Here is a 26,050-nt window from a genome sequence, read left to right as displayed (position 1 = left end):
ACTAAACCCCCCCCTAAACCTAAAATCCCCTATAATTCAATTCTAAATATTATCAAAATTCTAATAATATTTCATCATTACCTTATAATTTATTTATTTTTATTATTATAAATATCTAACTTTAATTTATATATAATATCAAATAATTAAGTATTTTTAATGTTTATTACTTCTATTTATTTCTTAATATAACCTTTTAAATCCTTCTATTAATTCAAAAAACATTCTTTACTTTTATTATATATTTTATTTATTATCCAGTTTAACTTTATATTTAAAGTTTAGTAATATACTTTTTTTATTTCATAAATTTTTATATCCATTGTATAATCTTTTTTATAATTCTCTTATTCCTAATAGTTCTTATAATTGTACCTTATTATTGTCAATTTTACCTTTTAATCTTCTTATGATTTTTTTTTTTAAATATTCTCATAATAGTTACTTCCTTCATCATCCACTTTTATTTCTCTTATAAGACTCTATAAATATATTATAACATTTTATATATATATATATATATATATTCTGAAAATTCAGTAACCTGTTTCTTTTAAAAAAAAAACTTCTATTTATTCAGATATAATATTTAATTAAACTTAATTAAAACTTTTATTTATAAAAATTGATATTGTTGTGTTGTTAATTTAATAGATGATAAATAATTTTCAATTATTATATTTATTTAATATATTATAAAGTTACTAAATAAAATAATGTATAAGTCTATAATTTGATACTAAATATTTAAATAATTGTTTATTATTATTCGTCAAATCCATTAATTAATTTTGTATACAAGATATAAGTATTGAATATATATAATAAAAGATAAAAATTATAAAAAAGTGTTCTGATTCATTACATTTTGAATTATATTTTCTAAATTTTTATTTATAAAATAAATAGAATAAATTAGTATTATTTCAATTTATTTCTAAGAAAATTTATAATAACTTATATTTTGGAAATAAAAATAAGTTATATATATTTTATTTTAAATTTATATCTTATTAAATAACTATTTTATATTTAAAATATTAAGTACTATTGATAACACTAATAACAATATTATTTAGTATACTTTATACTAGAAAAATTCTTTAATATTTCACAATATTATTAAATTAATTATTTTATTTATTTCTAATATATAAATATTCTAATTTTCTATGATCAAATACTATATTAGTGCACTTTTTTTCTTAAAGAAAAAAAAATTTTTAATATAAAGTAAAAAGTATACTATAGTAGTTCAAATACTAGATAAATATATAAATCATCTTTTAAGATATTGGAAATATAATTGTTAATATGATATTATTCAGTCCAATAGATAGATTATTTTATTATAATAATAATGCAAATAGTATACACTTCAATCATTAGTAAGTAAAATTTATTTGTATAAAATATTTTTGTAAATATATATTAAGTAGATAAAATATTTGATTTAGAAATTAAAGAAAAAAGAAAATATAATTTATATTCAAAATTATTCACTGGTAATGAAAATTAGTTGGGTAATTATTAATATAAAAAAAGAGAATTAAAATAAATATTGATATAAACCATATTGATAGAAAAAGCAAAGTATTTTTAATATATTCCCTTTTCTTCCAATATATTGGTTTTTACTAGGTATTAAGCCTCAAGTTACATAATAATACACTGACGTATTATATAATTTGATCTTAAACTGCTTTATTCTTTAATACACACTTTCTTATTTGTCTATTACTTTCTGCTAGTCATATTATTTCTACTGATATCTTCATAACTACCTCTTTCATAAACTTTAGTTTAACTATAGCCACGACAAATAGGGTCAAAACTTGGATTTGAACTAGAATTAGAACTAGAACTAGAACTACGACTTCTGCGATGACTAGAACTAGAACTATGACTTCTACGATGACTAGAACTTGAGCCTGAACTTGAACTTGAACTGTAACTTCTATGACAGCTAGGACTTGAACTAGAATTAGAACTACGACGACTAAGACTAGAACTTGAACTTGAACTAGAACCAGAACTACGACGACGACTAAGACTAGGATTTGAACTTGAACTTGAACTAAAACCAGAACTACGACGACGACTAAGACTAGGATTTGAACTTGAACTTGAACTAAAACCAGAACTACGACGACGACTAAGACTAGGATTTGAACTTGAACTTGAACTTGAACTAGAACCAGAACTACGACGACGACTAAGACTAGGATTTGAACTTGAACTTGAACTAGAACCAGAACTGCGACGACTAGGGTTAGAACTTGAACTTGAACTAGAACTACAACTTCTACGACGACTAAGACTAGGGCTTGAACTAGAAATAGAACTACTACTTCTATGACTACTAGGACTATAACTTGAACTATAAGTAGAACTACGATAATCAAGACTTGAACATGAACTATAACTTGAACTAGAAGTAGAACTACAAGGACCAGGATCAGGATCAGGATAAGGATAATGACCAGGAACAGAACCAGGACTTGAACTTGAGCTTGAACTAGAAATACGGTCTCTACGATCTCTACGATCTCTACGAGTTCTACGAGTTCTACGAGTTCTACGACTTCGACCCCTACGATTATTTAAATCAGAACTAACTTTTTTTTTAATCATTTCTTCATCACTATTCGCTGGAGACTCTACTTTAACATTTGAATCTACATTACTTTGTACCATATCCATTTTCTGAGAAGTAAATAGATTAGAGTCTTCAGAATTAGAAGGATTTTCGATTTGTTTTCCTTCACACATCATATTATGTTGTAAATATAGAGTTCTACTTATTCCAGATTCGAATTCACCTAAATCAGTATCATAATACATATTAGAATAATGTTCAAAGTTCTCTCCTGTCAAAATATAATCAATTAATGTAGAAATAGCTTCACTAGCAGATAATTCATCTTGTATAATACCAGGTAATTCCAATAAAACTCCTAATTTATGCGTATTAATATAACTAGCATCTCCAATACCAAAATGATAAAAGAGAATATTTCGTAAAAAACCCAATATATATTCTAAAATTGTAAGAAGAAAACAAGCTCTTTCAGAAATAAATAGAATAAATTCAAGTATGAAAATACAGTATCCCACTTTTATTCCTTCTAATATTTGTACTTGTGTTTGTAAACATCTACATGCACATTCCAAGCTATCAACTTCTGCTTGAATCATATAAGAATTACTTTCTAAAAGTATATTTGCTGGATTATTTAGTGGACCAATACTACATTCAAAAGGATTTGTAATACCTAATTCTTGAAATTCAGCCATTGTGTCATAGATTCGAGATGCTTTATGTAAATAGGCGTACATCTTCCTAAGATTGGAAAATAAATCAACATTAATCAACATGGCTTGTTCAGATAAAATCCAATTAAATCTCTTACTTAAAGAAAATATCTCAAAATTAAGATTATATACTTCAAGAAAAATCGTTAAACATCTCTTATCAAATATATATGGGATTCCTAGATAAAAGTTACTATTAATAGGTGAATTTGAGGTTTCACTACAATTTATTTCAGATATCAAATAAAATAAAATTATTAAATATATAAGTTTTTTTATTGACATTTATATATCATTCTTTATTAAATAATATTTCTAAATAAATAAATCTTCCAATTAGAGAAATACTGTATACCGGGTTCTCCAATGAAATTTGATATTTTTGATAATTTTAGTAAGAAAAAGAAAAATTTAGGATTTGCCGGAAATATCTTGATAATATTGGTAATATTAAACTGGATATATTTTTTTTTGTAATTTGTAATCCTTATACAAAATATTATTCTGTTTTAAAATAAATAGAATTTTTTTTCAATAACCAAAATATTGTCACTATATTTTGATTTTCTAGTAGAAATATTGTATACCTTTTTGAAACTGTACGTAATTTTTGTATTATATATCAATATCAGTATCAATAACACTTTATCTCTTCATATAAATACTGAGATATCCAATATATTATTAAAAGTAACATGGAATGGAAGCCCTTATTGTGAAGAACATAATGTTTAATAATTAACCCGGTCATTTATCTGATCTACCAGATTATTCAATATGAAGTACCTGATAGTCACAGAACACTTGAGAGTTGTATTCTTACCTCAGAAATTCCTCATCCACTTCTTACACTAGACTTTGTACCATTTCGTTGTAGTTATACACACATGAAATCGGGTAGAACCGTTACTGAAGAAGCAATGAATTTACCTCCTAATCCACATTGTTTCTTTGAAGAAATGGTTAAATTTGAAAATTTAATAGTAGATAAAACTATGGAATCACTGTTTATGAGTCAATCTAAAGTAGATAGAGTATGAAAAAAATAAGTGTAAAGGATCAAGATGAAAATTCGAACATTTATGAAAGAAGAGTATAATATATTTCATTCTTTATTTGGTACTTATTTTAATCTTTATAACCAATATCACAAAGTTATTACTTTTCATCAAAATACGGAAAGTGAAAGGGTTAGAAAGCTAAAAAGTAAATTACAAAGAATGTATTTATTCATATTACAACACCGTGATTTATACTTGTATTATAAGAAATCTCTTCAAGAGTTAGATAATTAATTTTATTTTTTTTATTAATTTAACTAAAAAATATATTAATGGGTAATATGATATTTCCAATAAAATTTGTAATATAATACAAAAATAATTCTAAAGTATATTTAAATAAGTTCAATATGTTTCATATAATTATGTTAGCTATAAAGAAATATTATAAAATATGAATAGGATCTTTACAATTGTACTCAAGTACCTTAATTAACCCAAAAAAAAATTCATATGAAAATAACTTTCAGTCAAATAGTTATAAATAATGATCTATAGCCGTATTATATAGTAAATTATATATGATGGAAAATAGCAAGATATTTGTATAATTAAGTATTCCACTATTAACACATTGAACTATAATAAAATATTATTGAGTCTAATTTTTTTTTTAAATAGTATAATATTGAATATATACTAATTTAATATAAGACAGTACTATTCTTTCTATTTTAGTGGAAATTAAGTTTATTTAATTAGTGACTGGATAATATATATATATATATATATAATTTTTAGAAATATTAATTTATTTAATAAAGTAAAAAAGAATCAATTTCAAACAAATAAATTCGATCCTTTCTTCTCTGTCTAATAATGTAAATAAAATCTTATAATTTTAAATAATTAGATAATAGTAATGTACTATTATTATACATAATATTTTAGGTATTTGAATTCTCTTTTCTAATAGTAAAAATCATAATATATAAGATCTTTTTAAATAATTTATTTATTTATTATTATTATTATTTTATAAAGGTTTAATTGTAATATTGTAATAATGAGAACAATTCTAAAGCAAAATTTTAAGTATTATATTGCGGTAGATACAAAGCACAATATTTTACTTAAATCAATTTGTACATCTTTTTTTTTTCTTTTGTTCTTTGAATGTTACTTGGATATTTAATAAAATTTGTATTTATATTATCTTCCTCCATATTTGTATATTTAATTAATTTAAAATTAAGGAGATTTCCTAATTATATATTAAGTCAAATGATTATATTAATTTTTATATATCAATTGGTAAGAAAATATATTATTCCTTTAATTATCTTTAATGCTTTATTTTTAAAATATTATAATTTACTTTTAGTACAAATATTTTATTAGTAATCTAAATATTATTATATTAGTAACTCCTTTTTTATTTTTAATCCAAAGGATATCTGTTATAGGATTAACTGGAGGAGTTGCTTGTGGCAAAACAATAGCTACAAATTTTTTAGAACAATATGGTTTCACTATTATAGATATGGATATTATATCTCGCAAAATATTAATGAAAGATTATCCAGCATATAAGTAAGTTTTCTAATTTCATATTTATTATTTAATATAATTCTAATATAATTTAGATCTGTTGTTAAAAAATTTGGTAATGAAATATTACTTGAAAATGGTGAAATAAATAGACAAAAATTAAGATATATAGTATTTAAAGATGATTCTAAAAGAAAAATATTAAATAAAATGACACATTATTATATTTTTATTGAAACCCTAAAAACCCTAATTTGGAACAGAATAATTTTATTTAAATCTAATGTTATTATTGTATCACCGTTACTATTTGAATCAAAAATATTTACATGGATATGTTCTCCTATATATACAATTGCAACTACTGAAGAACGGCAATATAATTTTTTAATTAATAGAGATAATTGTGATTCAGATATAGCTAATTCAATGATATATTCTCAATTATCTATAAAAACAAAATGTAAACTATCTGATAAAATTATATGGAATAATTCAAATATAAAAGATTTTAAATATTCTATTATTGAAGCTTTTAATTTATGTTTTTTTTAAAAATCTAATATTATAGTTTTAATAACTTTAGGGTTCTCAACACTTATTTATTTAAAGCTATTTTGCATGCAAGGCGGGAAAATCGACAGGAGTTTTAATGCAAAAAATTTCTATAAATCTTAAATTTATATTCTGTTACCTTGTATTAAAAATTTTAGAATTAGGATTCATCTTTATTGTAATTAATAATATTAATATTTATATAAATACCTAAGAATTGTTTGGATTAATATAAGAAATTAGCATATGTAATATATAATTTTGTAATGGGTAATGTACTTGCTAGAGAGTGTTGCGTTGGAAGAGATAATGAAGAAGCTAGAAAAAAGGCTCAATTAGAAATAGAGAAATCTGCTAATAATATTGATGATATATCTAAATTTGATGCAGCATATGATAAACATGATATAGCAGCATTTATTGGATTATTACAATCATCACAACCTATAGATAAATTAGATGAACCAATGCACCCTTGGGCTGCTGATCCTAGAACTGTTGGAGCTTTAGCTGCAACCCAATTAGCTATCTTAGCTGCAAGAGATAGTCAACCTGAATTAAAGGATGAAATAAGAATGAAAGGTGGTATTCCTGCTTTATTAGAATTATTAAAGAGTAAAGAAGAAGATCGTATAGATGCTGCAGTAGTAGCACTTTCATTTCTTAGTGTTAATAATGCTAGATGTTGTTTAGAAATGTTCAAATGTGGCGTTTTACCTTATTTAGTTAAATGTATGGCTAGTGATATTGATGGATTACGTGCTGCTTCAGCACAAACTGCAAGAAATATATTTATTCTTGGAAATAGTCAGAGAAAAGAATTTCTACGTTTAGGAGGGGTTCCCCTTCTAATAAATCTTTTAAATAAACCAAAAGAAAATATAGATAAACCAGAAAGTTGGTATACACCATTAGAAGCCATTTATCATATTGAAGATTTTATTGTTGACCAAAATGAGGAATTATTAGAATATACAAGGGCAGTTAAAAAAGCTGGAGTAGCTGAGAAATTGAAAATATTGGCTTCATGTTCAAATAAAGATGTATCTGAAGCAGCAGAAATCCTTCTTGCGAGAGTAGCAGAATGATTGACTTCTTTTTCTTCTATTTTTTGGGTTTCCATATTTTTCTAATAAAATAATGTATTTATTTGTAATAATATTAACAATAGTTATAAAAATAAATTAGATTAATAACTTTTTTTTTTTCTTAAAAAAATTCTATTGTACTTTCAATAATCTTAAATCTGTTATTTAATAATATATTATTATATACTAAATAGATTAGTAAATATTTAAAAAAAAAAGGAACTATAAAATAATTTATTTAATAACTATTTTAAATTGAAATTGATTTGTTATACTTCTTTAATTACTTTTTTAAATTTATATTTATTTTGAGGACTTTTTTTACTTTCTGGATAAACCCATATTCCTATAGTAGTATCATCACTAACTGTTATTAACCATGGAGTATTTGGCCAAATAACTGCACTAACCGTAGATGAATGTCCAGATACTACTTTTAATAATATTCCAGAAGAACGATTCCATATATAAAATTTATTATCTTCACTACCACAAAGAATATACATTTCATTAGGGCCACCAAATGAAGATCTAACAATAAATCTTCCTTGCTTATAACCATAATATGTCATAATTTTTTGCCTTGTATCTATATTCCATAATTTAATACATGGATTTTGTTGATGAAAAATATTTAATAAAACATTATTAGTAATTTTACTTGTTGATATACTACTTATTAGATTATTTTCTGATAACTTATATATTTCTTGAAAATTTTTTAAAGAAATTACCCGAGTGATTTTGTTAGAAAATCCAATTATAAGATAAAATCCATCTATTGTACATCCAATATCTTGTATATTAGCATAAAAAATCCATTTATATATAATAATACCTTGTAGAGCATCCCAAAGTATAACTGATTTATCAAACCCACCAGTAACTAACATATATAAACAATATAATACCTTTTTTTCACTTTCAGAAAATATATTAATGCATGATTTTTGAATATTAGGAATCCAACAAACAGACCAAACATTTTCTTGATGTCCTTTTAAAACTGAAATACATGATCCTAAACTAATATCCCAAATTCTACATGTCTTATCACTACTTACAGTAGCTAAATATTTATCATCATTAGACCATACAGTAATATTAACAGAACTATTATGTTCTTTTAAAACATATTTTTTTGATATTTTCCAAATTAAATTTTCATTATGTTTATATTTAGTTAAAAATATAAAGTCATTATCACTTTTTATTTTTTTTTTATATGATTTATTATTTGATTTTTCATTGAATATTTCCCATACTATAACTGTTGAATCTTTTCCACAAGTAGCAAAAAAACAAACATTATTACTAATTGAAAGACCCCAGACTTCATCTTTATGAGCATCTATTGACAAAACTTTTTTAGTTGGTAATAATGGAATATAACAATGGTGATCTTTTAATAATTCATTTTCTTTTGAAAATACTACATTATGATAAGTACAGCATTGAATTTGTCTTTCTATAGCTTGTTTAAATAATTTTGCCATTCTATTTGGTTCAATAATTAAAGAAGATGGTAATAAAATTATTGTTCTATTTATTAACAATTTTTTAAATAATTTGATTGATTTTTTTGTAATATATTTTAAATTAAAATTATTATCATCTTTTAAAATATTTAATTTTATTAATTCTTCGGAAATTCTTGAAAATTCTTTAGATTTATTATATATTACCATTCTACAACATCTATGAACTCTGTTAGTACTAATATTATCAAATATAGATGGATATAATTGTTGTCTAAGGCACTGTAAGCTTTCTAAAATTGTTCCTTTAATCAAAAATAGTTCGATAAATTTATTTTCCAATATTATATATTTACATTTAAGTTTTAATATATTATTAATTGGAATTTTAGTTAAATATTCAGAAGCTAGATCCCAATTACATCTTAATAAATAATTGTAAAATTTAGTTACCAAAGGTGTCATTGGATGTAATGTTGTTTCAGAAATAAGACAATTTAAACTTTTCTTTAAGTTTAAATGTTCTAAAGTTTGCATTATTAATCTTATAACTTGTATTTTTGAAAGGCCTTCCCATGTAGATAAATATTCAATAGACTTTTTTTTATGTTTATTATTTGATTTTTCCATATTTTTAAGTTGATATTTTTTAATACATTTAATATAGAACTTAGTGATATTAATAAGAAATAAAAAGCTTCCTGTAATGTTCTTTTGTAATATAATAGCATGTATAAGTTTTCTTATTAGTAATTTTGTAATTTCAGATTATTTTTAATTAAATCTTTATAATATTTAGATATAACAAGCTGTTGAAAAAAAAAATTATATATATATAATTTCTGAAGTTATACATTAATTTTTAGTTATATTTTATTGAAACTGAAGCTAATATAATAACCTTAGAATCTCGAATGTATTTATCCTAGTAAGACTTTTGCATGTATTATTGTAAAGCTGTTATATATACATGTATTGCATGTGTGCATGCAAACTTCTTTTTCTTTTTTTAAACTTCTATTTTAAAAATTAGTTTAACACTAATTACTAAAATCTTAATAATTTTAATAAGATATTGAAAATATATTTAATAATATCTGAATTATTAATATATAATAATATTAAAAGGAATTACTTATTCTGGATTTTATATTATATTTTAATTTAAAGTAATGACTTTGTTTTAACAATATAGATTTATATAGTATATATGATCTAAATAGCTCATAATATTACATACTTTTAAACTAAATCTAGTAATATAATTGTTGACACTAATAATTCAGTGTATAATATTACTAAAAATAGTCAATATTAGTATTATTCTTTTTAAATAAAGGATAACTATTTAGAATAACTTATTAAAGAAAAAAAAAGTGAGCCTTTATTAACATCATATTCAATAAAGAAATAATAAGTGAATATTGGATAATAATAAATAACTAAATAAATAAATATTATATAAGTTAAAAATAAGTTAGTAAGAAATAGAAATAAACCTTTTAAATAATCGGTACCATATTTGGCGCCAAATGTAAAAAGTAAACACGTCTTCAGCGTATTTAGGAGGCCATATTTAAGTGGTAATTTAAAAATCAGTGTAATAGAGAGAATTATATATAAGGATCTTTTTTTGCTAAATTTGTAGAAATAGCATTGGTAAATTTATATTGCTTGTATTTAATTGGGTCTAGATCATTTAAGTTATAAAGCAGAATTTGAAGATAGATGTACAATGTTACGTGTATCACGTGAGGACCTAGGAGAAGACGTGGAACTACTTGATTATTTGAGTGATTCTACAGATGTAGGTAATAATTCTGAAGAGTATGTTAATAACAAGTGTATGGAAATTGAAACTCCTTTGGTATTGTCTGAGTCATTTTCAAAAACTTTTGTTGTAGCAGGCCTTCCTATTGTAAAAGCAGATAAGTATGATCGTTTTGTAAGAGCAGTTCGTACAATTATGAATCAAACTTTAAAATTGAGACGTATTGAATATAATGAAAATTTTTTATTAGAAATACCTCAAGATGAAAATGGGAATACTTTAGGTTTTGGGTTATTAACATTCGAAAATAATTTCCAGGCTGAAGCTGCTTGTCATGCATTATCAAAAGCTCCTTTTGATAAACAAACATGTTTAATTACTTTTATGTTTGATGATATTGAGAAGATTCTCAGTAAGGATGATGTATCTACTGAATATTTACACTCTTTATATCCACCACCTTCATTATTTGCTAGAGATGACGTTAGGGATTGGTTAATGGAAAGCAGATGTAAAGAGAACTTTGTAATTAGATATCAGAATTCTACTGAAATTTATTCATATGATTCTATTCAAAGAAAACCGGAATTAGTATATGATGGTGAAAGAGCAAAAGAAGGGAAAAGAGTATGGACTGACTTTTCTGTACAATGGAGTCCTATGGGATCTTATTTAGTAACTTTTCATCGTCAAGGAGTTGCATTATGGAGTGGTGATAATTGGGATAAAAAAGTTAGATTTGAACATAAGGATGTTAAATTTATAGATTTTAGTCCTAATGAAGAATATCTATTAACTTGGGATGGTTCACCATCAGATACACGTTATGATAGAGCTATTAGGATATGGCATGTCTTATCGGGAAGACTTCTTAGATCTTTTTCAACTCCTTCAGTTTCTCTGAAAGGTAGTGATAACCAATTCTTTTTATGGAGTCCTTCTGGTAATTATTTGGCTTATTGTTCAGATAAAAGTGAATTATTTGTATATGAATCTTCTACAATGAATCTTATAGAAGAACCAGAGACTGGTAGAAAAGCTCCTTTAAAATATGCATTACAATTTTTTGATTGGTCACCTGAAGAGAATAATTTGTCAGTATGGTGTCCTGAGAGAGGTGATACTCCAGGACGTCTAACATTGCTTTCTATTCCATCTAGAAAGGAATTAGCTATTAAGAATGTGTTTAATGTCCGTGAAGCCTCTGTTTATTGGCAACCTAAGGGTCATTATATGTGTTTAAAAGCTCTTGTATCTAGAAAAGCTGGAAAGAAGGCAAAAAAAGAATATACTCAGTTGGAAATATTTAGGGTTAAAGAGAAGAATATACCAGTTGATACTATTCATGTAGAAGGGGTAACTGTTCGTTATTTTTCTTGGGAATGTTCAAATAGATTTGCAATTGTTGTTTCTGATGATAACACCCATTCTCAAAGTCTTAGATTTTATCAAGTTAATAGTACACAAACTGATTTTGTTACTTCATTTAATTTAACAAATTCAATTGATGTAATTCAATGGAGTCCATTAGGAAGTTATTTTGTTTTAGGAGGATCTGGGGGTACTCTAACATTTTGTCAACTTACAAGTGAAAATAAATTTGATATTTTGCAAAAAGATGAACACTTTATGTGTAATTTAATACAATGGGATCCTACTGGAAGATATGTTACAACAGCTTTTCAGTCAAAAATTGCTGAAGGAGCTTATAAATATAGTACTGAAACAGGGTATACTATCTGGTCTTTCCAAGGAAGACAATTATACAATTCCCCATTGGAAATGTTTTATCAATTTATTTGGAGACCTCATCCACCTTCACTTTTATCACTAGAGAAACAGGAAGAAATACCAAAGAAGCTTAAAGATTATAGCAAGAAATTTGATATTGAAGATGAAGCTATAAAGTCTGAAAGACGTAATGCAATATTAAATAAGAGAAAGAAAATTGAAGATGAATTTAATCAAGTATTAGAAAAGATTCATATTTGGAAGATTCAACAACCTGAATATCATGAATGGCTCTTATCTAAGGAGGCTCTTATTAATTCATTCCAATGGGAAGAACAGGAGGAAGTTATTGAAGTTGAAATAGAAACTATTCAAGAGTTAATTGCAACAGACAATTAGAGAAGAAAACTTTTATAATAGAGAATCATATCTTAAATAATTTATTACAACCAAATACCCTAAATTTCATTTTCAAGTGATTTCTTAACTTTTTTTGGTAATAAAATAACAATAAAAAGTTACCAATTAAATATTTTACTATTAAATATATGATGGTAGTATCAGCTTCAAATATACACTATTTATTTAATATACAATAAGAAATATTACAAGTCTACATTTTTGAATTTAAAAGAAATATATTATCCTTATATTTTCAATTTGAGGATAGTTTGAATTTTTATATCCTATTTCCAATTTTTGTTCCCTTTGTATATGAAGGTTTAAATATAATCATAATTTTTGTAGTTCATAATTACAATTGAGTTTCATTGGAAATAATTGATCATTTTGATCTCTTTGTGGATATAATTTATATTGAATCTACGTTTCAAATCTACTTTCCATATTAAAGGGACATTTGACTAATAAAATATTAATTTAATAAAGTGATTCCTTAGGTATATTATATTGATAATATACACTTGTACCTTTCAATGATAAATTATTTATTAGATATTAATAATATACTTAATTTAACTTTTTAAAATATCTATTCTAAATCTTCTAGATCTTTGATCATATATTAACTACGCGCCTCACACAAAAATACCAAATAGGTACCTCCTTGTCTCCATTAAGCGGTATCCAATATAAAATAATATTTACTATTAGAATTTCTAGTATTTTATCTAATAAAAATAGTTATAACTTAAATAAGTATTACTATTTAGTGTAATTACATTAAATAGCGCAATAACGTCTAATAGCTTAATTATTACCTTATTCATATATATTTGTCTGCTTAATTAAATCAAATATTATATAATATCTATTTATACATACCTCTGTACTAATAGACATTTGCTCTTATTAATAAAATAAAGCAAAAATTGAGAGGGAAATCTTAAAGGTCAAGATTTAAGAATATTTTTTAAAGAAAGTAACTTCAGTATATCTAATATCTTATTATTATTAATTGTACTTTAATAAATGGGTGCAAATAAAGGTTTTATGTTAAAGAGACGTCTTGGTAAAAAGATGAAACAAAATAAGCCAGTTCCACATTGGTGTCGTTTGAAGACAGACAACAAAATAAAGTAAGTTCTTTTTATTTAAAACTTATAATATTCCAATATGTTCTTATTAAATAATCTTTTGTTATCCTTAATAGGTACAATAATAAGAGACGTCATTGGCTTAGAACTAAAATTGGTTTTTAATTTGTTCTTTATACTTTAAAAGACAATATTTGAGATCATTCTATTTACTGAATCTATCAACCTATAAACAATATGTATTAATGGAATATCTCCCTATTTAATAAAATTGTATAGTAGTTTAATCAGTAAATATTTCATTTTAAACGTTGAATAATAAGTAATTCACTTTATATTCACTATCTCATATCACTATTATTTATATTAATTAATAATATAACATATATTCAAATTATAATAATATAACTAGAAAATTTAATATTTTGAGCATATCTTTATTTTTGGACTTAATAAGTAATTTAAAATAGCTATTGTATGCATTTCTGATTATTAAGAATATAATTATATGACAATATGAAAATAAATCATTTAAATATATATTCAGAAAGATGTTATACTTGATAAATAATAACTTATTTTATAATCTAATAATTTTATCAATATATATATATATAACTTTGTAATAATATTAATATTTAGGAAAATAAATTTTTATAATAAAAATAATATTACAATAAATTATATAATTATTATAAATAAAATAATTTATTAAAAATAATTAAATTGGTTATATTGTTCATTAATTTATAAACTTTATTCCGCTTTATATTCTTGAATATAATCCTTTAGTAATATCTTTTATAGTAAGAAGCTATTTAAATTTATTCAATAGGTATAGTTCCATTATTCATATTTCCAAATTTAATACATTTATTATTTCAACTTTGTAATATCAGGTATATTCAATATTTATAACTTCTAGTTAAATTCAAAATAAACTATATTTCATTATTTTAATGTATTAATACATAATAATAACTCTTTAAATTTAAGTTTATAATAACTAGTTAAATACTTTGATATTATTTTATATTTTAAAATAAAATAATTTTAATTATTTATATGTTATTATATATTTACAATATAATTTTGAATATTATTAAATATCTTTTAGTAAATTGGATGGGCTATATTCAATATAATCACAGTTTATCAAATATTCATTTATAAAGTAATTCTTTGTAATATTTTATGTTTATGTTTGATTGAAGTTCTTCCTTTATTCTTATATATATACATTTTTTACAAGAACTATTCATGTATTATTATAATTGACAATTCCTTTTAGACTAGACTAATTTTTATTTTGACCATTTTACTATATATTTTCAGGTATTGTATTAGTAAACTCAAAATAGTATTCGGTATACAATCTAATTCTTCCAAATTATGTTAATCTTGTTTTTTTTTTTAATTAATCTAATTAATTTATTACATACCCATTTTTAAATTTGACTTATTTCTATATCATTTCATCTTACGTTACACCATTTGTAAAATTACCTTACCATTATTCTTTGAATAATATAATTAACTTAATAAACTTTTAATTTTTTAATTTGTAAAAATATATTATAATTTCTTATTCTTACATATATCAAGTTTATATTTCTATATTTCTGAAATTCGTTGTTTTATTTTATCAATAAGTTTACCAATTTTATCTTTATATTTCTTAGTAAAATTATATTCACTTATATATTCTAAATATTTAAAATATAAATATTCAAATTTTTCTATTTTTTCATTTTTAATTTATTTATTAGTATTTCTTAGTATTCATTAATAGTTTCTTTTATTATATTCTTATTAATTTTTTCATTTAAATTATAAGTAACATCATAATTACAGTTTTTCAGATAATTTATTTATAGAATATCGAATATAAATTTAATTTTATAAACAATTCTTTGTTTAATTCCTTAAAACTCATTCCTATATTTTAAATATGAACCATCATTACAAAATTGGCAAATACTATTACTAGAATCCAATTCAAATGTAATTATATTAATACTTTCTATAAGATTATTATAATAAGCTAATTTACCAAATATTATAGAATTAGAATAATCTAACTTGGTTTCTAAATTATACTTTGTCATATATTCAATAATATATTTCATTTGAACTTTCTTCTATTCTATTACATCTTTATACTTTATATTTTAATTCTTTCATTAGAGTTGTATTAGATAATTTCTCTAAATCTTTTTATGGGTATTCTATTTTCTATTAAATTAAAAGTTTCTATATTATATTGTATATTAATGGTATATAGAAATAACTTTTTTTTTCTTTAAATTTCCTTGATATTTAATATAAGAGGTTTACCATTTTTTTAATATTTGGATTTAAAGAATAATCCCTCTCCATTATAATAAATATTTTCTTTATTTTAATATTAAAATTAATTTTTGGTATAGTCTATAATATTCCAATCTATTTTTAATTTCATTTAAGTTAGTTATTAGTATTTCCTTTTCTTTAAGCTTATTTTTTATTTTTACATAAAATATTACATTATATATTCCATTATTATAATACCCTTTTTTTTCCTACTTTTATATATATTTCATTATATATATGGATTTTTTTAAATAAAAATTAGGATCAATATTCCTGATACTATGTATCACTATTGTACTTAATTGAATTTAGTATATATAAGTGGTTAATATAGTAATTATTCTGATTAGTAATTAATTTTTCCTGATATCTATGTATATTACTTATTAAATCACATCGTATAGTAGAAATAATACTAAGATTAGATAAATCGTTGTTACTTAATGTATCTTCTTCAGATACTAAAAGTTGCTTATATTTATTCTCAGTATATCCAATTATAATTTTGAAATATATAAAATTAATTATTAAAAAAACATGAACAATACTACAATTTAAAATATTACAACAGCTCATTTAAATATAATTTGGTTCAATGGCGGTAAAATTTCACCGCCAAATGTTTTAAAATTTATTATGAAGTTTTTTTTAAAATAAAAATATCAAAAAGGAGAAACTTGGAATTTTATTAATGACAGGATAAGATAAATAATTCTTAACTTGTAATTTGCATTATTTATATTAATTGATTTATATCTGAATGCTCGAATTTGATGATGAGACTTTTAGAGATAATACTACTCCTATAATAAATAATAATATTGCTTTAATATCTGATAATGTGGATGTTATTGATGAAATATTGGTCAATTCTAATGAAATTGATTCATTATTTATTTCTGATAACTGTGTGGATTGTGTAGGAGAATCTGAAGATTTGTCTAGAAATATAATAGAATATAGCCATGATAAAAAATTAGATGAACAAGAATGTAATAAACAAAATGTATTAAAAACTCATTCATCTTTAAGAAGAGTTATATATACATGTAGACAGAATAGTGTTTTACGTAATGAAAATCGTGGAATAGAAACTCCAAATACTAGAAGTCGTTATGGAATTTTAAATTCTAATTCTAGAATAATAAATTCTGTTGATCACAATGATTCATCATCATCATCATCTACATCATTATTATTATCATCATATATAACTGAATGTACTATATGTTTGACTCCTTTAGATGAATTAATAAAAAAAATAACGACAATAAAAAGTAATAATGATAATTTACAGGATTTACAGGATTCTCTAATTGGTGGTCTTTTAATTTGTAAACATATATTTTGTTTGTCATGTATAAAACAATGGGCCCAAATTGCAACACAATGTCCTTTATGTAAACGTGAATTTGAAACAATTATTGGTTATGATCATATACCAACTGAAAATTCAATTGCAATAATAACTATACCAGTTGAAAGACGGACATTAAATAATGATGAATTAGATGGTGATGATCCTTTTGCTGACTTTGCTTGTGAAGTTTGTCATTTAAATGATCATGAAGAAGTGTTATTATTATGTGATGGTTGTGATTGTGGATATCATACTTACTGTTTAGATCCTCCTCTTGATAGTGTACCTAGTGGTGAATGGTTCTGTCCTAGATGTTCACGTCCAAGAAGAACAAATAATAGGCGTACGAGAAGAGTACAAAATAATAGTTCAGAATATAGAATAGATATTCATAATTCTTCATTGAATAGAAGGAATACTAGACAAAGTACTCGTGACAGGAATACAAGAATTAGGGTTGTTTCTATTAATGATAGTGATTATAATAATGGTAGTGAATCTGATTCTGAAGCATTACAACGGAGAGGACGAAGACAACAACAAAGACAAAGACAGCAAAGACAAAGACAACAAAGACAACAAAGACAACAAAGACAACAAAGACAACAACAAAGACAACAACAAAGACAACAAAGACAAAGACAACAAAGACAAAGACAACAACAGCAACAACAGCAACAACAGCAACAACAGCAACAACAGCAACAACAGCAACAACAGCAACAACTAAATAGTATTGATAATTCTAATATTCATATAGATATACAAATAAAGAATAATAACAGAAAAGATAGATCTAATACAATTTCACAAATAAATATAGACGAAAAATATCTAAATAATTGTAAAAATAATAATATCTTATTTGAAGATAAAAATACAACAAATATAGATCAAACTGAATCAGAACAGCAACAAACATCATCTTCTGCATATGAATATGTTGATTTGACAAATTATATATATCATGATGATATTTATACTTTAGAAAATAATTTATTAAATAATACAAGAGAACATATTAATAATTTATATAATAATAATAAGAAAACAGAATCTTGTGGTTCTATTGAATATTTTAATTATAAAAATAATTCATCAAATATGAATAAATTAAATAACAATAATATAGAAATAGTCGAAAATATTAACGAATTAAAAAATTCATATAATAATAGTAATTCTAAATTTTTTGATTTTCTTAAAAATCAATCAAATAAAAAAGAATCTATTTCATCTTATAAAGTAAATAATTTGGATATAAATAGAAATGAACAATGTATATTTGAAGGTTCACAATATAGTGAATCATCTGATACATCTAATATAATAGAAATAAAGGAAATAGAACAAATTAAGAATATAGAAGAAATTATTAATGAAGATGAATATGAAAATGATATAAAAGCTTTATCACCATCACCATTATTTGATATAGAAGAAAATGATGCATTTTGTAAAAATTTTACAATCAACGAAAATATCAATCATGGAAATATTCATATATATGGAGATAATCAAAATAATTTAAATTTAAAAACTTCAATTTCACGTGGAAATATTATTTCATTAAAACCTTATAATGAATCTATATATCTAAATGAAAAATATACAAATCAATATACAAAAATTTTAGATGAACAAAGTCTATCATTGTTATCTTCAAACTCTTCATCAAATTCATCATCATCATCATCATCATCATCATCATCATTAACAAAAATTATATCAATGGTAAGAAATCAAGTAATATTTTTAGAAAAACAACAAAATAAAAAAGTTCATATATTGGGGGATAATAATTGCAATAAACCTTATACAAATAATGAAAATATTAATAATACAATTAAAAATAATCAGTTATTATTAACACCAAAAAAAAGAAAATTTAAGTCATCTGATAATTCGTTAAGTCCTTTTGATAAAAATAATTGGAGTTATAAAAAACTTTATAATGCAAATAATTAATTATCAATTTTTTTTTTATATTATATAGGATATTTCATAATAGTAAAAATTATTACATATATTTATTCTAATGCTATTAAATCTTTTTTTTCTTTTTTATTTTTACTTTATTTGATTATATAATAATGTAAATTATTGTATCTATTTTCATAACTATTAGAATTAGTATATTATTGAGACAATATGTTACACCCCCCTTATAAAAAAACATGTAATAAAGGAGCACACATCATTTTATTTATTCACACAATTACTTTATATTAAATAGATGAACTTGGGGAATTATATATATATATATATATATATATTCATATACAATATATATATTAATCACTAAATAATCTCTTAACTTTTCTTATCTAAGTACAAGTTATATATAGGAGTTATGAATAATATAGATACAGAACCTAATAATTGGTTATCTCTTCAAGAAAGAGCATTAAAATTATCTGGTGAAGCCTTTAATAATCTACAAATTGAGTATAATGATAAGTTAAAACATCTCAAATTTGAAATTGAAATCAAAAATAACAAAATTAATGAATTAACCAATAAGTTAGAACTTAATAATAGATTAATTGAATCATTATATCATGAAAAAAGTGACTTAATCTTTTTATTAAAGAATCTACAAAATAAATGTAAAAAACAAGGCTTAAATATCTTAAATACACATAATGAATTAAAGTCAATAAGAGAAGATTATTGTAAATTAAAGAATCGATTAGAATTATGTGAAATAAATTGTAGTAGTAGTTCAAATTATGAATTGATAAATTCAAATAATATAATAGATATACCATATACCAATAATAACATTATTGTTGATAGTTCTTATAATATAATTAATGGACTGCCAAATCAAGAAACAAATAAAACACCATCATTAATTGAACAAAATGAAAATATAGAATTCTCTGAAAATCAAAAAGTCGATAATAATTTTAATATTAATGATTTATCCAGTAATTTATTAAGTCATAAAATAGAATCAAATCACTTAAATTATAGTAATCATGAAATAAATTCAGTAAGTAAAGATATTTATAAAGATAAAATTTGGTATAAAATAAGCCAAGTATTACCTACAAATTCATATTTATCACTAGTTACTTTCGTTAGGAAATATCATTTAAATGAAATCACGGAGGAAGAATTACAAACAGAAATCCAAAATATCTTATTGTATAATAATAAAGCTATACAAGATGCTTTTGCTAAGGATATATTACAATTTTCTTTATGTTAAAAAAACAATAAATTCTTTGTTTTATTTTTTCAACAAATATATTTTTTTCTCTCTAAATAGTACCTAGTATTTCCAAGTATAAATATTCACTAAATTACCCATTATATCCTTTTTTTTCTAAAAAAATATCCCAAGTAATATTACACATTGTATTAAAAGAATTTTATTATAAATACTAATTAGTATCAAATTCAATCTTAATCTTATTTCATATATAATTATTCATCCATTCCAACTAATATATTTATTAATCCTTGGTAATCAATTTCTGCCGTACTAAGTTCAAACACTAATCTTTTAATAGATAATAAATATGTTAAAATTGCAGCTGAATAATGACATTCAAAACATTTCTTAACAGGATATTTTATTGATTTTTCCTCATTCTCACAATCATCTTTAACTTTTCTAATATCATGCAAAATACTTGTATATATTCCAATTGAACTACTAATTAAATTAGGATCACCACCAGCAGTTACACTATCAAATGTTGGTAATTCTATGTAAGGTATAGATAATTGTGGTGTTGTTAGGGTAGTAAATGAAATATCTCTTTCATTTAGTTCTCTAGTACATTCTTGAATACTGTCTTCTATCTTAATTATAGAATTCCCTATATTATTAACAAATAATGTATATAATTGAGGAGAGATCATACCAAGAGAAAGACGATATTGTGACATTGATATAAGCTTTTCCAACAATTCAAGTAAATAATCAATACATTCAAGAAGATCAGTAACACTGCTTCTATAAGTATTATAGTTTAATTTAATAGGTTGAGAAGCCCTTTGATCTACTTTTTTTGGACGATTAGAAGTAGGATCTGATAAAGATCTAGGTGATTTACTTTTACCTCCATCATCACCATTATCACCATTATCACCATTATCATTATTATTAACAGATCTTATACTTGGGGAAATACTTATTGATAAAGCATTAGTCATTATTATTTGTACTGTAAATCCTTTAATATGTTTATTGTCATAATTAAGATTATTTATATCCAATAAAATATAATTTACAAAGATAAAGTAAATAAAGGTAATATATAAAATATTTCGTATCACAATCATATTATAGATAATTATTAGTAAATATATAAATAATAATTTAATTATCAATATAGTGATAGTAAAGTTAAAGTTATAAATTTATATACAGAAATCCCCCACAGTAGATAATATTAACAGTAATAAGTATCTCTCCCTCTAGATTAAATCAAGATAATTATATAGTTAAGTATTATATATAACATATAAGATATATCTTATACTTTAGTGTAAGTGAAATATTTTATATTCAACATTAAAGGAGGAATATAAAAAATTATTTTTAGTATTATATAATTTAATATTCAGTATCTAATATTATTATAAAGTTATGAGAGATTAACTTTTCTTTCTTTTTATTTTTTTTTTTTTTTTAATTTATTTTTTATTAGATATATTAGAACTCTTATTAATGATGTATAAAATTTTTAATTAACAATTATATATTAATATATTCTAAATACTTAGTAAATAATTATCTTTAATAACAATAATAATACAGAATATAATAATGTAATATCTACTTATTACAAACTATAAATATTTGATAATACAGAATTACATTTTATTATTTACATTAAAGATAAACATTATATTTAAGAATTCCTAATATGAAATTATCAATAATGTATATATAGTTTAAATGGATAATTACATAACTATATATTGATCTAATTATGATAAAAATATCTATTTATAATAACTTAACTTGGAGTTTGACTCCATAATTTCATAAATCCTTAATAAATTTGATATAATATTCAATAATGTATTTATATTATTATTATAAAGGCATTCTGAACAATATCGGTAATTGAGATGTTTAGAAATTCTTGTCTTGATTAATTTTAATGAAGAAACTTTATTTTTAATCTCTACTCTTGTTTCTTTTAATAAATGAATAAATTCTCCTTTTTGAAAAGGAAATGATATTAGTGTAGAATCTTCAATATTAATATTAAGACTAAGAGATTTTAATGGAATAAAATCTTCATTGGACTTAATCTTTCTTAATTTATAATTACAAAATTCCAGATTACAATTCAAAACTTTAAGAGATAACATAAAGCTATCAAAATAAACACTATGAAATATTTTTGGAAAAAAACAAGAGTTGAAAGAGAAATAAATATAATCCGAAAGGATTTGAAACCAATTAATAATATTCAATTGACATCTTCTTAGTTGATTATATTTATATTCTGACATGTTACCTTTTCGTCGATTTTTTATCCTTTTTGGTTTACGAGTAATTGAATGTCTGGAAAAATCATTAGATATAGGTGTTGAGTCAATTTCATTATAATTATTATTAATCATTGTTTCTATTAGTTTATTATATTCGTTATTAGTATTATATTCATCATAATAATCAATGTTTGGGGTAATTTGAGCAATACTTCTATTACTTGATGATTTATATATGTTAATACTTATTTCAAATAATAGATTAAAGTATAGTACATATATTAAATATATAGGTATACGAAATATAGATCTCATATAAGATTATGAAATTAATTTTAAAGGAATAAGACTACTTAGATTAGATTTCGAGGAGAAACTAGGAATTTATAAAGTAACCTTTTAACAAGAATTCCAATATTGATATATTTCCAAGAGATAATTATAAATAAGGAATTTATTGCTAAATTTCAATATTATCTTAAATATTTCGATATTGAAGAGGAGAAAAAAAGAGATAAGTGGATAAATAGTAATGTGATAAGTATTGGAAAAATAAGCGGATACCACATTATAATATCACTAAATTAATTATTGGTTGTATTCTTGGAAAGTTAATAAATAAGATTTATAAATTAAAGAAATTTCATAAGATTTCTTTAAAATGATCACTATTAAGTTATTAATATAAAAACTTAAAAATTTTGTTCATTAATCCCTTATAAAAAAATTATTGAGATCGATAATACTTTTAATAATATACATAATATTATTAGAGATCTAAAATCAAAAATATATAACCGCCTTATAAATATATAAGCGGTTTAAAATAGCGCTAATATCGAATTAGGGTTTTACTATAATAGGTTCTTTAACTACATTATAATATTATTAAAATATAATTATACTTTTATTAAATAGTAATAAAATAAAGTTAGAAGGCTAATATAATAGAAAGAAAATAATTTAAAACTTAAATATAAGGATATCTGATAATACCTCATAACTCAACAATACAGTAAGTATAATTTTACATTAAGGCGCTTGGTTTCCACTTAAACTTTTTAGAATCCAATTTTAAATTAGGAAATAAACACTATAAATTAGTAACTATAAATAGAGAAGTTAGGAGAAAAGGGAGTTTGTGGTATTAATTAATATATAAATAAAAAAAGAAAATAAGGGAGATTAATGAATGTTATAAATGGTCAAAATTAACCCGAGGTTATCTTGTACAGGTTTACTTAGAGAATCTGTAAATAGATCTCGTGAATTTCCATCACTAGTTAAATTATGTATAAGAAAAATAAGATGTATTAGAAATGAGATAAGTGAATTACATCTAAAAGATATATCAATTCATTTGATATATATGATATATCAAGGATGTACTTGTTATGAATTATTACAAGCTGAGACAAAAAATCCAGGTATTGATACAATTTTTAAAAAAGATAATGGTAAATTATGGGAAAGTTTATGGGAAACAGCTGTTAGAATAAAATTTAATAGTAGTCCAAATATTCTAAATATGAAAAGAACCAATGAAAGTTTTAGAAATTTTTTTCTTAGATATCAGGAAGAAAATGTAAAGAAATTCGAAAAAAAATTAGCAAATAGTGACTTAAAATCAAGTCTTTGTTTATCTAAAACAAATCTTGTTAAGGTTGAGAGTTCTAAACTTAGAAAGAATAAATCATCAAATTCTTTAATGAGACAATATTTTGAAGGAAGAACAAAGAAATCAAAATGCTCAGTTATTTCTTTAACACACAAGAAATCAATGAATATTAATATTATTGGTAATGTAGAACAACCTTATGGAAAAACAAAGAAGATTTTAAATTCTAATAATGAAATATAGTAATATATCTAAAGCTAGTTCTTTTTTTTTTCTCTTTTTTATATTTTTTTATTTTTTAAGTAATAATAAAAATAAAGATTATAGAAAATAATAAATAATAATTACAGATAATTATTTTATTTAAATCCTAAATTACATATTATATTTTCATATAATAAAAATCTAAAACAACTAATTCTTAGAGATTTTTTTATCAGATTTTTTAGGTTCAATACTAGCTTGAATTGTTTTTAGTTCATTCTCAACTTTTGAATTCCATCTAAGTACTAAATTAATAAGTGCTAATTGAGCTCTGAAAACTTTACATTCATCACAATAATTACCAATATTAAAATTTACCAAGCTATTTCTAACTAAATGAATTTGATTTCTAACTTCCATTAACTCATTATATTTCTCAGTAGAAAGATTTTCAGATAATTTGTCCATATTATTTATTGTATTATTGTGATGTTGTATAATATCAGATAATGATACCTTATTTTGTACAATAAATCCATATCTTGATAATTGATTTTTACAATCCTCAAAACTTCCATTAATTGTCTGAAATTGTGTTATTAAATATGATACCATAGAATCGAATTTCTCTGGACTTCCATTATTATTTACTAATATACTAGATATTATATCCTTTGAAAATAATAGCCAATTTAATAATCCTTCAGTACATTCAATTAAATTTTCACTATTTATTGATCCTCTATATAATGACTTTGTTATTGTCTGAGATTCTACTGTATTTTCAGTAATATATTCAGAATATACCTGACCATATAAAGTTAATAATCCAATTAAAATTGTAGATAATAGATTCAAAATTGACATTTTAAATTAGTTATAAAATATTTAATAGATATTAGAAATAGAAATATTTCAGAAATTTAATTAGAAATGTGTACTACTATAGGATATCGAGCCACATATCCGTGGTAGTACCTTATTAGGGCGGTATAACCGCGGTACTGCCACTCTATAATTCGAGATGTCTTTAAAATTTGAAATATTTAAATCTCAATTCTTTTTAT

General features: G+C 22.4%; 12 protein-coding genes across 12 annotated transcripts, besides 71 other annotated features; 7 read left to right on the top strand and 5 right to left on the bottom strand.

The window, feature by feature from the left end:
• Positions 1-82: 82 nt before the first annotated feature.
• Positions 83-319: a sequence feature (AT_rich).
• Positions 320-504: 185 nt separating this feature from the next.
• Positions 505-527: a microsatellite.
• A 24-nt stretch (positions 528-551) lies between these two features.
• Positions 552-848: a sequence feature (AT_rich).
• Positions 849-871: 23 nt separating this feature from the next.
• Positions 872-1,170: a sequence feature (AT_rich).
• A 41-nt stretch (positions 1,171-1,211) lies between these two features.
• Positions 1,212-1,233: a sequence feature (AT_rich).
• A 107-nt stretch (positions 1,234-1,340) lies between these two features.
• Positions 1,341-1,362: a sequence feature (AT_rich).
• Positions 1,363-1,393: 31 nt separating this feature from the next.
• Positions 1,394-1,500: a sequence feature (AT_rich).
• A 24-nt stretch (positions 1,501-1,524) lies between these two features.
• Positions 1,525-1,571: a sequence feature (AT_rich).
• A 232-nt stretch (positions 1,572-1,803) lies between these two features.
• CMU_002260 (uncharacterized protein) lies at positions 1,804-3,600 on the bottom strand (the record flags this gene model as incomplete). The annotated part of the gene is made up of 1 exon (XM_002141668.1): positions 1,804-3,600. The coding sequence occupies one exon, from the start codon at positions 3,598-3,600 to the stop codon at positions 1,804-1,806; it is 1,797 nt and encodes a 598-aa protein (XP_002141704.1).
• Positions 2,156-2,336: a microsatellite.
• Positions 3,557-3,644: a sequence feature (AT_rich).
• A 958-nt stretch (positions 3,645-4,602) lies between these two features.
• Positions 4,603-4,719: a sequence feature (AT_rich).
• Positions 4,720-4,956: 237 nt separating this feature from the next.
• Positions 4,957-5,029: a sequence feature (AT_rich).
• Positions 5,030-5,088: 59 nt separating this feature from the next.
• Positions 5,089-5,109: a microsatellite.
• Positions 5,110-5,147: a sequence feature (AT_rich).
• Positions 5,148-5,190: 43 nt separating this feature from the next.
• Positions 5,191-5,359: a sequence feature (AT_rich).
• Positions 5,360-5,503: 144 nt separating this feature from the next.
• Positions 5,504-5,532: a sequence feature (AT_rich).
• A 15-nt stretch (positions 5,533-5,547) lies between these two features.
• Positions 5,548-5,571: a sequence feature (AT_rich).
• Positions 5,572-5,581: 10 nt separating this feature from the next.
• Positions 5,582-5,739: a sequence feature (AT_rich).
• CMU_002250 (dephospho-CoA kinase family protein) lies at positions 5,601-6,422 on the top strand (the record flags this gene model as incomplete). The annotated part of the gene is made up of 4 exons (XM_002141667.1): positions 5,601-5,630; positions 5,701-5,716; positions 5,741-5,909; positions 5,963-6,422. The coding sequence occupies 4 exons, from the start codon at positions 5,601-5,603 to the stop codon at positions 6,420-6,422; spliced, it is 675 nt and encodes a 224-aa protein (XP_002141703.1).
• Positions 5,927-5,961: a sequence feature (AT_rich).
• Positions 6,244-6,264: a sequence feature (AT_rich).
• Positions 6,357-6,447: a sequence feature (AT_rich).
• A 154-nt stretch (positions 6,448-6,601) lies between these two features.
• Positions 6,602-6,631: a sequence feature (AT_rich).
• A 57-nt stretch (positions 6,632-6,688) lies between these two features.
• On the top strand, positions 6,689-7,510 carry CMU_002240 (armadillo/beta-catenin-like repeat family protein; the record flags this gene model as incomplete). Its single annotated transcript, XM_002141666.1, has 1 exon — positions 6,689-7,510. One exon carries the CDS (start codon positions 6,689-6,691, stop codon positions 7,508-7,510), a length of 822 nt encoding a protein of 273 aa, XP_002141702.1.
• A 33-nt stretch (positions 7,511-7,543) lies between these two features.
• Positions 7,544-7,820: a sequence feature (AT_rich).
• Positions 7,780-9,618, bottom strand: CMU_002230 (uncharacterized protein; the record flags this gene model as incomplete). The annotated part of the gene is made up of 1 exon (XM_002141665.1): positions 7,780-9,618. The coding sequence occupies one exon, from the start codon at positions 9,616-9,618 to the stop codon at positions 7,780-7,782; it is 1,839 nt and encodes a 612-aa protein (XP_002141701.1).
• Positions 8,635-8,749: a sequence feature (AT_rich).
• Positions 9,037-9,152: a sequence feature (AT_rich).
• Positions 9,314-9,370: a sequence feature (AT_rich).
• A 137-nt stretch (positions 9,619-9,755) lies between the features above and the next one.
• Positions 9,756-9,786: a sequence feature (AT_rich).
• A 17-nt stretch (positions 9,787-9,803) lies between these two features.
• Positions 9,804-9,866: a sequence feature (AT_rich).
• Positions 9,867-10,006: 140 nt separating this feature from the next.
• Positions 10,007-10,115: a sequence feature (AT_rich).
• Positions 10,116-10,132: 17 nt separating this feature from the next.
• Positions 10,133-10,157: a sequence feature (AT_rich).
• A 264-nt stretch (positions 10,158-10,421) lies between these two features.
• Positions 10,422-10,445: a microsatellite.
• A 278-nt stretch (positions 10,446-10,723) lies between these two features.
• Positions 10,724-12,889, top strand: CMU_002220 (uncharacterized protein; the record flags this gene model as incomplete). The annotated part of the gene is made up of 1 exon (XM_002141664.1): positions 10,724-12,889. One exon carries the CDS (start codon positions 10,724-10,726, stop codon positions 12,887-12,889), a length of 2,166 nt encoding a protein of 721 aa, XP_002141700.1.
• A 465-nt stretch (positions 12,890-13,354) lies between these two features.
• Positions 13,355-13,377: a sequence feature (AT_rich).
• A 51-nt stretch (positions 13,378-13,428) lies between these two features.
• Positions 13,429-13,481: a sequence feature (AT_rich).
• Positions 13,482-13,578: 97 nt separating this feature from the next.
• Positions 13,579-13,648: a sequence feature (AT_rich).
• Positions 13,649-13,733: 85 nt separating this feature from the next.
• Positions 13,734-13,769: a sequence feature (AT_rich).
• Positions 13,770-13,921: 152 nt separating this feature from the next.
• Positions 13,922-14,151, top strand: CMU_002210 (60S ribosomal protein L39, putative; the record flags this gene model as incomplete). Its single annotated transcript, XM_002141663.1, has 2 exons — positions 13,922-14,028; positions 14,103-14,151. The coding sequence occupies 2 exons, from the start codon at positions 13,922-13,924 to the stop codon at positions 14,149-14,151; spliced, it is 156 nt and encodes a 51-aa protein (XP_002141699.1).
• A 190-nt stretch (positions 14,152-14,341) lies between these two features.
• Positions 14,342-14,413: a sequence feature (AT_rich).
• A 61-nt stretch (positions 14,414-14,474) lies between these two features.
• Positions 14,475-14,530: a sequence feature (AT_rich).
• Positions 14,531-14,549: 19 nt separating this feature from the next.
• Positions 14,550-14,714: a sequence feature (AT_rich).
• A 197-nt stretch (positions 14,715-14,911) lies between these two features.
• Positions 14,912-15,096: a sequence feature (AT_rich).
• Positions 15,097-15,390: 294 nt separating this feature from the next.
• Positions 15,391-15,423: a sequence feature (AT_rich).
• Positions 15,424-15,509: 86 nt separating this feature from the next.
• Positions 15,510-15,570: a sequence feature (AT_rich).
• A 75-nt stretch (positions 15,571-15,645) lies between these two features.
• Positions 15,646-15,716: a sequence feature (AT_rich).
• Positions 15,717-15,719: 3 nt separating this feature from the next.
• Positions 15,720-15,814: a microsatellite.
• A 34-nt stretch (positions 15,815-15,848) lies between these two features.
• Positions 15,849-15,892: a sequence feature (AT_rich).
• Positions 15,893-16,363: 471 nt separating this feature from the next.
• Positions 16,364-16,408: a sequence feature (AT_rich).
• Positions 16,409-16,482: 74 nt separating this feature from the next.
• Positions 16,483-16,599: a sequence feature (AT_rich).
• A 234-nt stretch (positions 16,600-16,833) lies between these two features.
• Positions 16,834-16,874: a sequence feature (AT_rich).
• Positions 16,875-16,960: 86 nt separating this feature from the next.
• Positions 16,961-17,001: a sequence feature (AT_rich).
• A 97-nt stretch (positions 17,002-17,098) lies between these two features.
• CMU_002200 (PHD / zinc finger (C3HC4 type) family protein) lies at positions 17,099-19,666 on the top strand (the record flags this gene model as incomplete). Its single annotated transcript, XM_002141662.1, has 1 exon — positions 17,099-19,666. The coding sequence occupies one exon, from the start codon at positions 17,099-17,101 to the stop codon at positions 19,664-19,666; it is 2,568 nt and encodes an 855-aa protein (XP_002141698.1).
• Positions 17,507-17,546: a microsatellite.
• Positions 18,250-18,425: a microsatellite.
• Positions 18,672-18,744: a sequence feature (AT_rich).
• Positions 18,771-18,922: a sequence feature (AT_rich).
• Positions 19,218-19,238: a sequence feature (AT_rich).
• Positions 19,379-19,412: a microsatellite.
• Positions 19,519-19,555: a sequence feature (AT_rich).
• Positions 19,657-19,803: a sequence feature (AT_rich).
• A 146-nt stretch (positions 19,804-19,949) lies between these two features.
• Positions 19,950-19,993: a microsatellite.
• Positions 19,994-20,051: 58 nt separating this feature from the next.
• CMU_002190 (uncharacterized protein) lies at positions 20,052-20,915 on the top strand (the record flags this gene model as incomplete). Its single annotated transcript, XM_002141661.1, has 1 exon — positions 20,052-20,915. The coding sequence occupies one exon, from the start codon at positions 20,052-20,054 to the stop codon at positions 20,913-20,915; it is 864 nt and encodes a 287-aa protein (XP_002141697.1).
• Positions 20,916-21,133: 218 nt separating this feature from the next.
• CMU_002180 (uncharacterized protein) lies at positions 21,134-21,868 on the bottom strand (the record flags this gene model as incomplete). The annotated part of the gene is made up of 1 exon (XM_002141660.1): positions 21,134-21,868. One exon carries the CDS (start codon positions 21,866-21,868, stop codon positions 21,134-21,136), a length of 735 nt encoding a protein of 244 aa, XP_002141696.1.
• Positions 21,778-21,824: a microsatellite.
• Positions 21,869-21,995: 127 nt separating the features above from the next.
• Positions 21,996-22,042: a sequence feature (AT_rich).
• Positions 22,043-22,239: 197 nt separating this feature from the next.
• Positions 22,240-22,301: a sequence feature (AT_rich).
• Positions 22,302-22,317: 16 nt separating this feature from the next.
• Positions 22,318-22,360: a microsatellite.
• A 31-nt stretch (positions 22,361-22,391) lies between these two features.
• Positions 22,392-22,573: a sequence feature (AT_rich).
• Positions 22,574-22,663: 90 nt separating this feature from the next.
• Positions 22,664-23,476, bottom strand: CMU_002170 (uncharacterized protein; the record flags this gene model as incomplete). Its single annotated transcript, XM_002141659.1, has 1 exon — positions 22,664-23,476. One exon carries the CDS (start codon positions 23,474-23,476, stop codon positions 22,664-22,666), a length of 813 nt encoding a protein of 270 aa, XP_002141695.1.
• Positions 22,714-22,764: a sequence feature (AT_rich).
• Positions 23,271-23,353: a microsatellite.
• Positions 23,477-23,772: 296 nt separating the features above from the next.
• Positions 23,773-23,864: a sequence feature (AT_rich).
• A 173-nt stretch (positions 23,865-24,037) lies between these two features.
• Positions 24,038-24,091: a sequence feature (AT_rich).
• Positions 24,092-24,306: 215 nt separating this feature from the next.
• Positions 24,307-24,340: a sequence feature (AT_rich).
• A 22-nt stretch (positions 24,341-24,362) lies between these two features.
• On the top strand, positions 24,363-25,022 carry CMU_002160 (uncharacterized protein; the record flags this gene model as incomplete). Its single annotated transcript, XM_002141658.1, has 1 exon — positions 24,363-25,022. One exon carries the CDS (start codon positions 24,363-24,365, stop codon positions 25,020-25,022), a length of 660 nt encoding a protein of 219 aa, XP_002141694.1.
• An 18-nt stretch (positions 25,023-25,040) lies between these two features.
• Positions 25,041-25,079: a sequence feature (A-rich).
• A 3-nt stretch (positions 25,080-25,082) lies between these two features.
• Positions 25,083-25,184: a sequence feature (AT_rich).
• A 9-nt stretch (positions 25,185-25,193) lies between these two features.
• CMU_002150 (uncharacterized protein) lies at positions 25,194-25,850 on the bottom strand (the record flags this gene model as incomplete). Its single annotated transcript, XM_002141657.1, has 1 exon — positions 25,194-25,850. One exon carries the CDS (start codon positions 25,848-25,850, stop codon positions 25,194-25,196), a length of 657 nt encoding a protein of 218 aa, XP_002141693.1.
• Positions 25,849-25,899: a sequence feature (AT_rich).
• Positions 25,900-26,012: 113 nt separating this feature from the next.
• Positions 26,013-26,050: part of a sequence feature (AT_rich) that runs on past the window's edge.

Source organism: Cryptosporidium muris, genomic scaffold, assembly GCF_000006515.1.
Source record: "Cryptosporidium muris RN66 scf_1106632373461 genomic scaffold, whole genome shotgun sequence".
Classification (NCBI taxonomy): Eukaryota; Apicomplexa; class Conoidasida; order Eucoccidiorida; family Cryptosporidiidae; genus Cryptosporidium; species Cryptosporidium muris.
The sequence above is the reverse complement of the archived record's forward strand: the minus strand, read 5'-3'. Positions and strand labels throughout refer to the sequence as shown.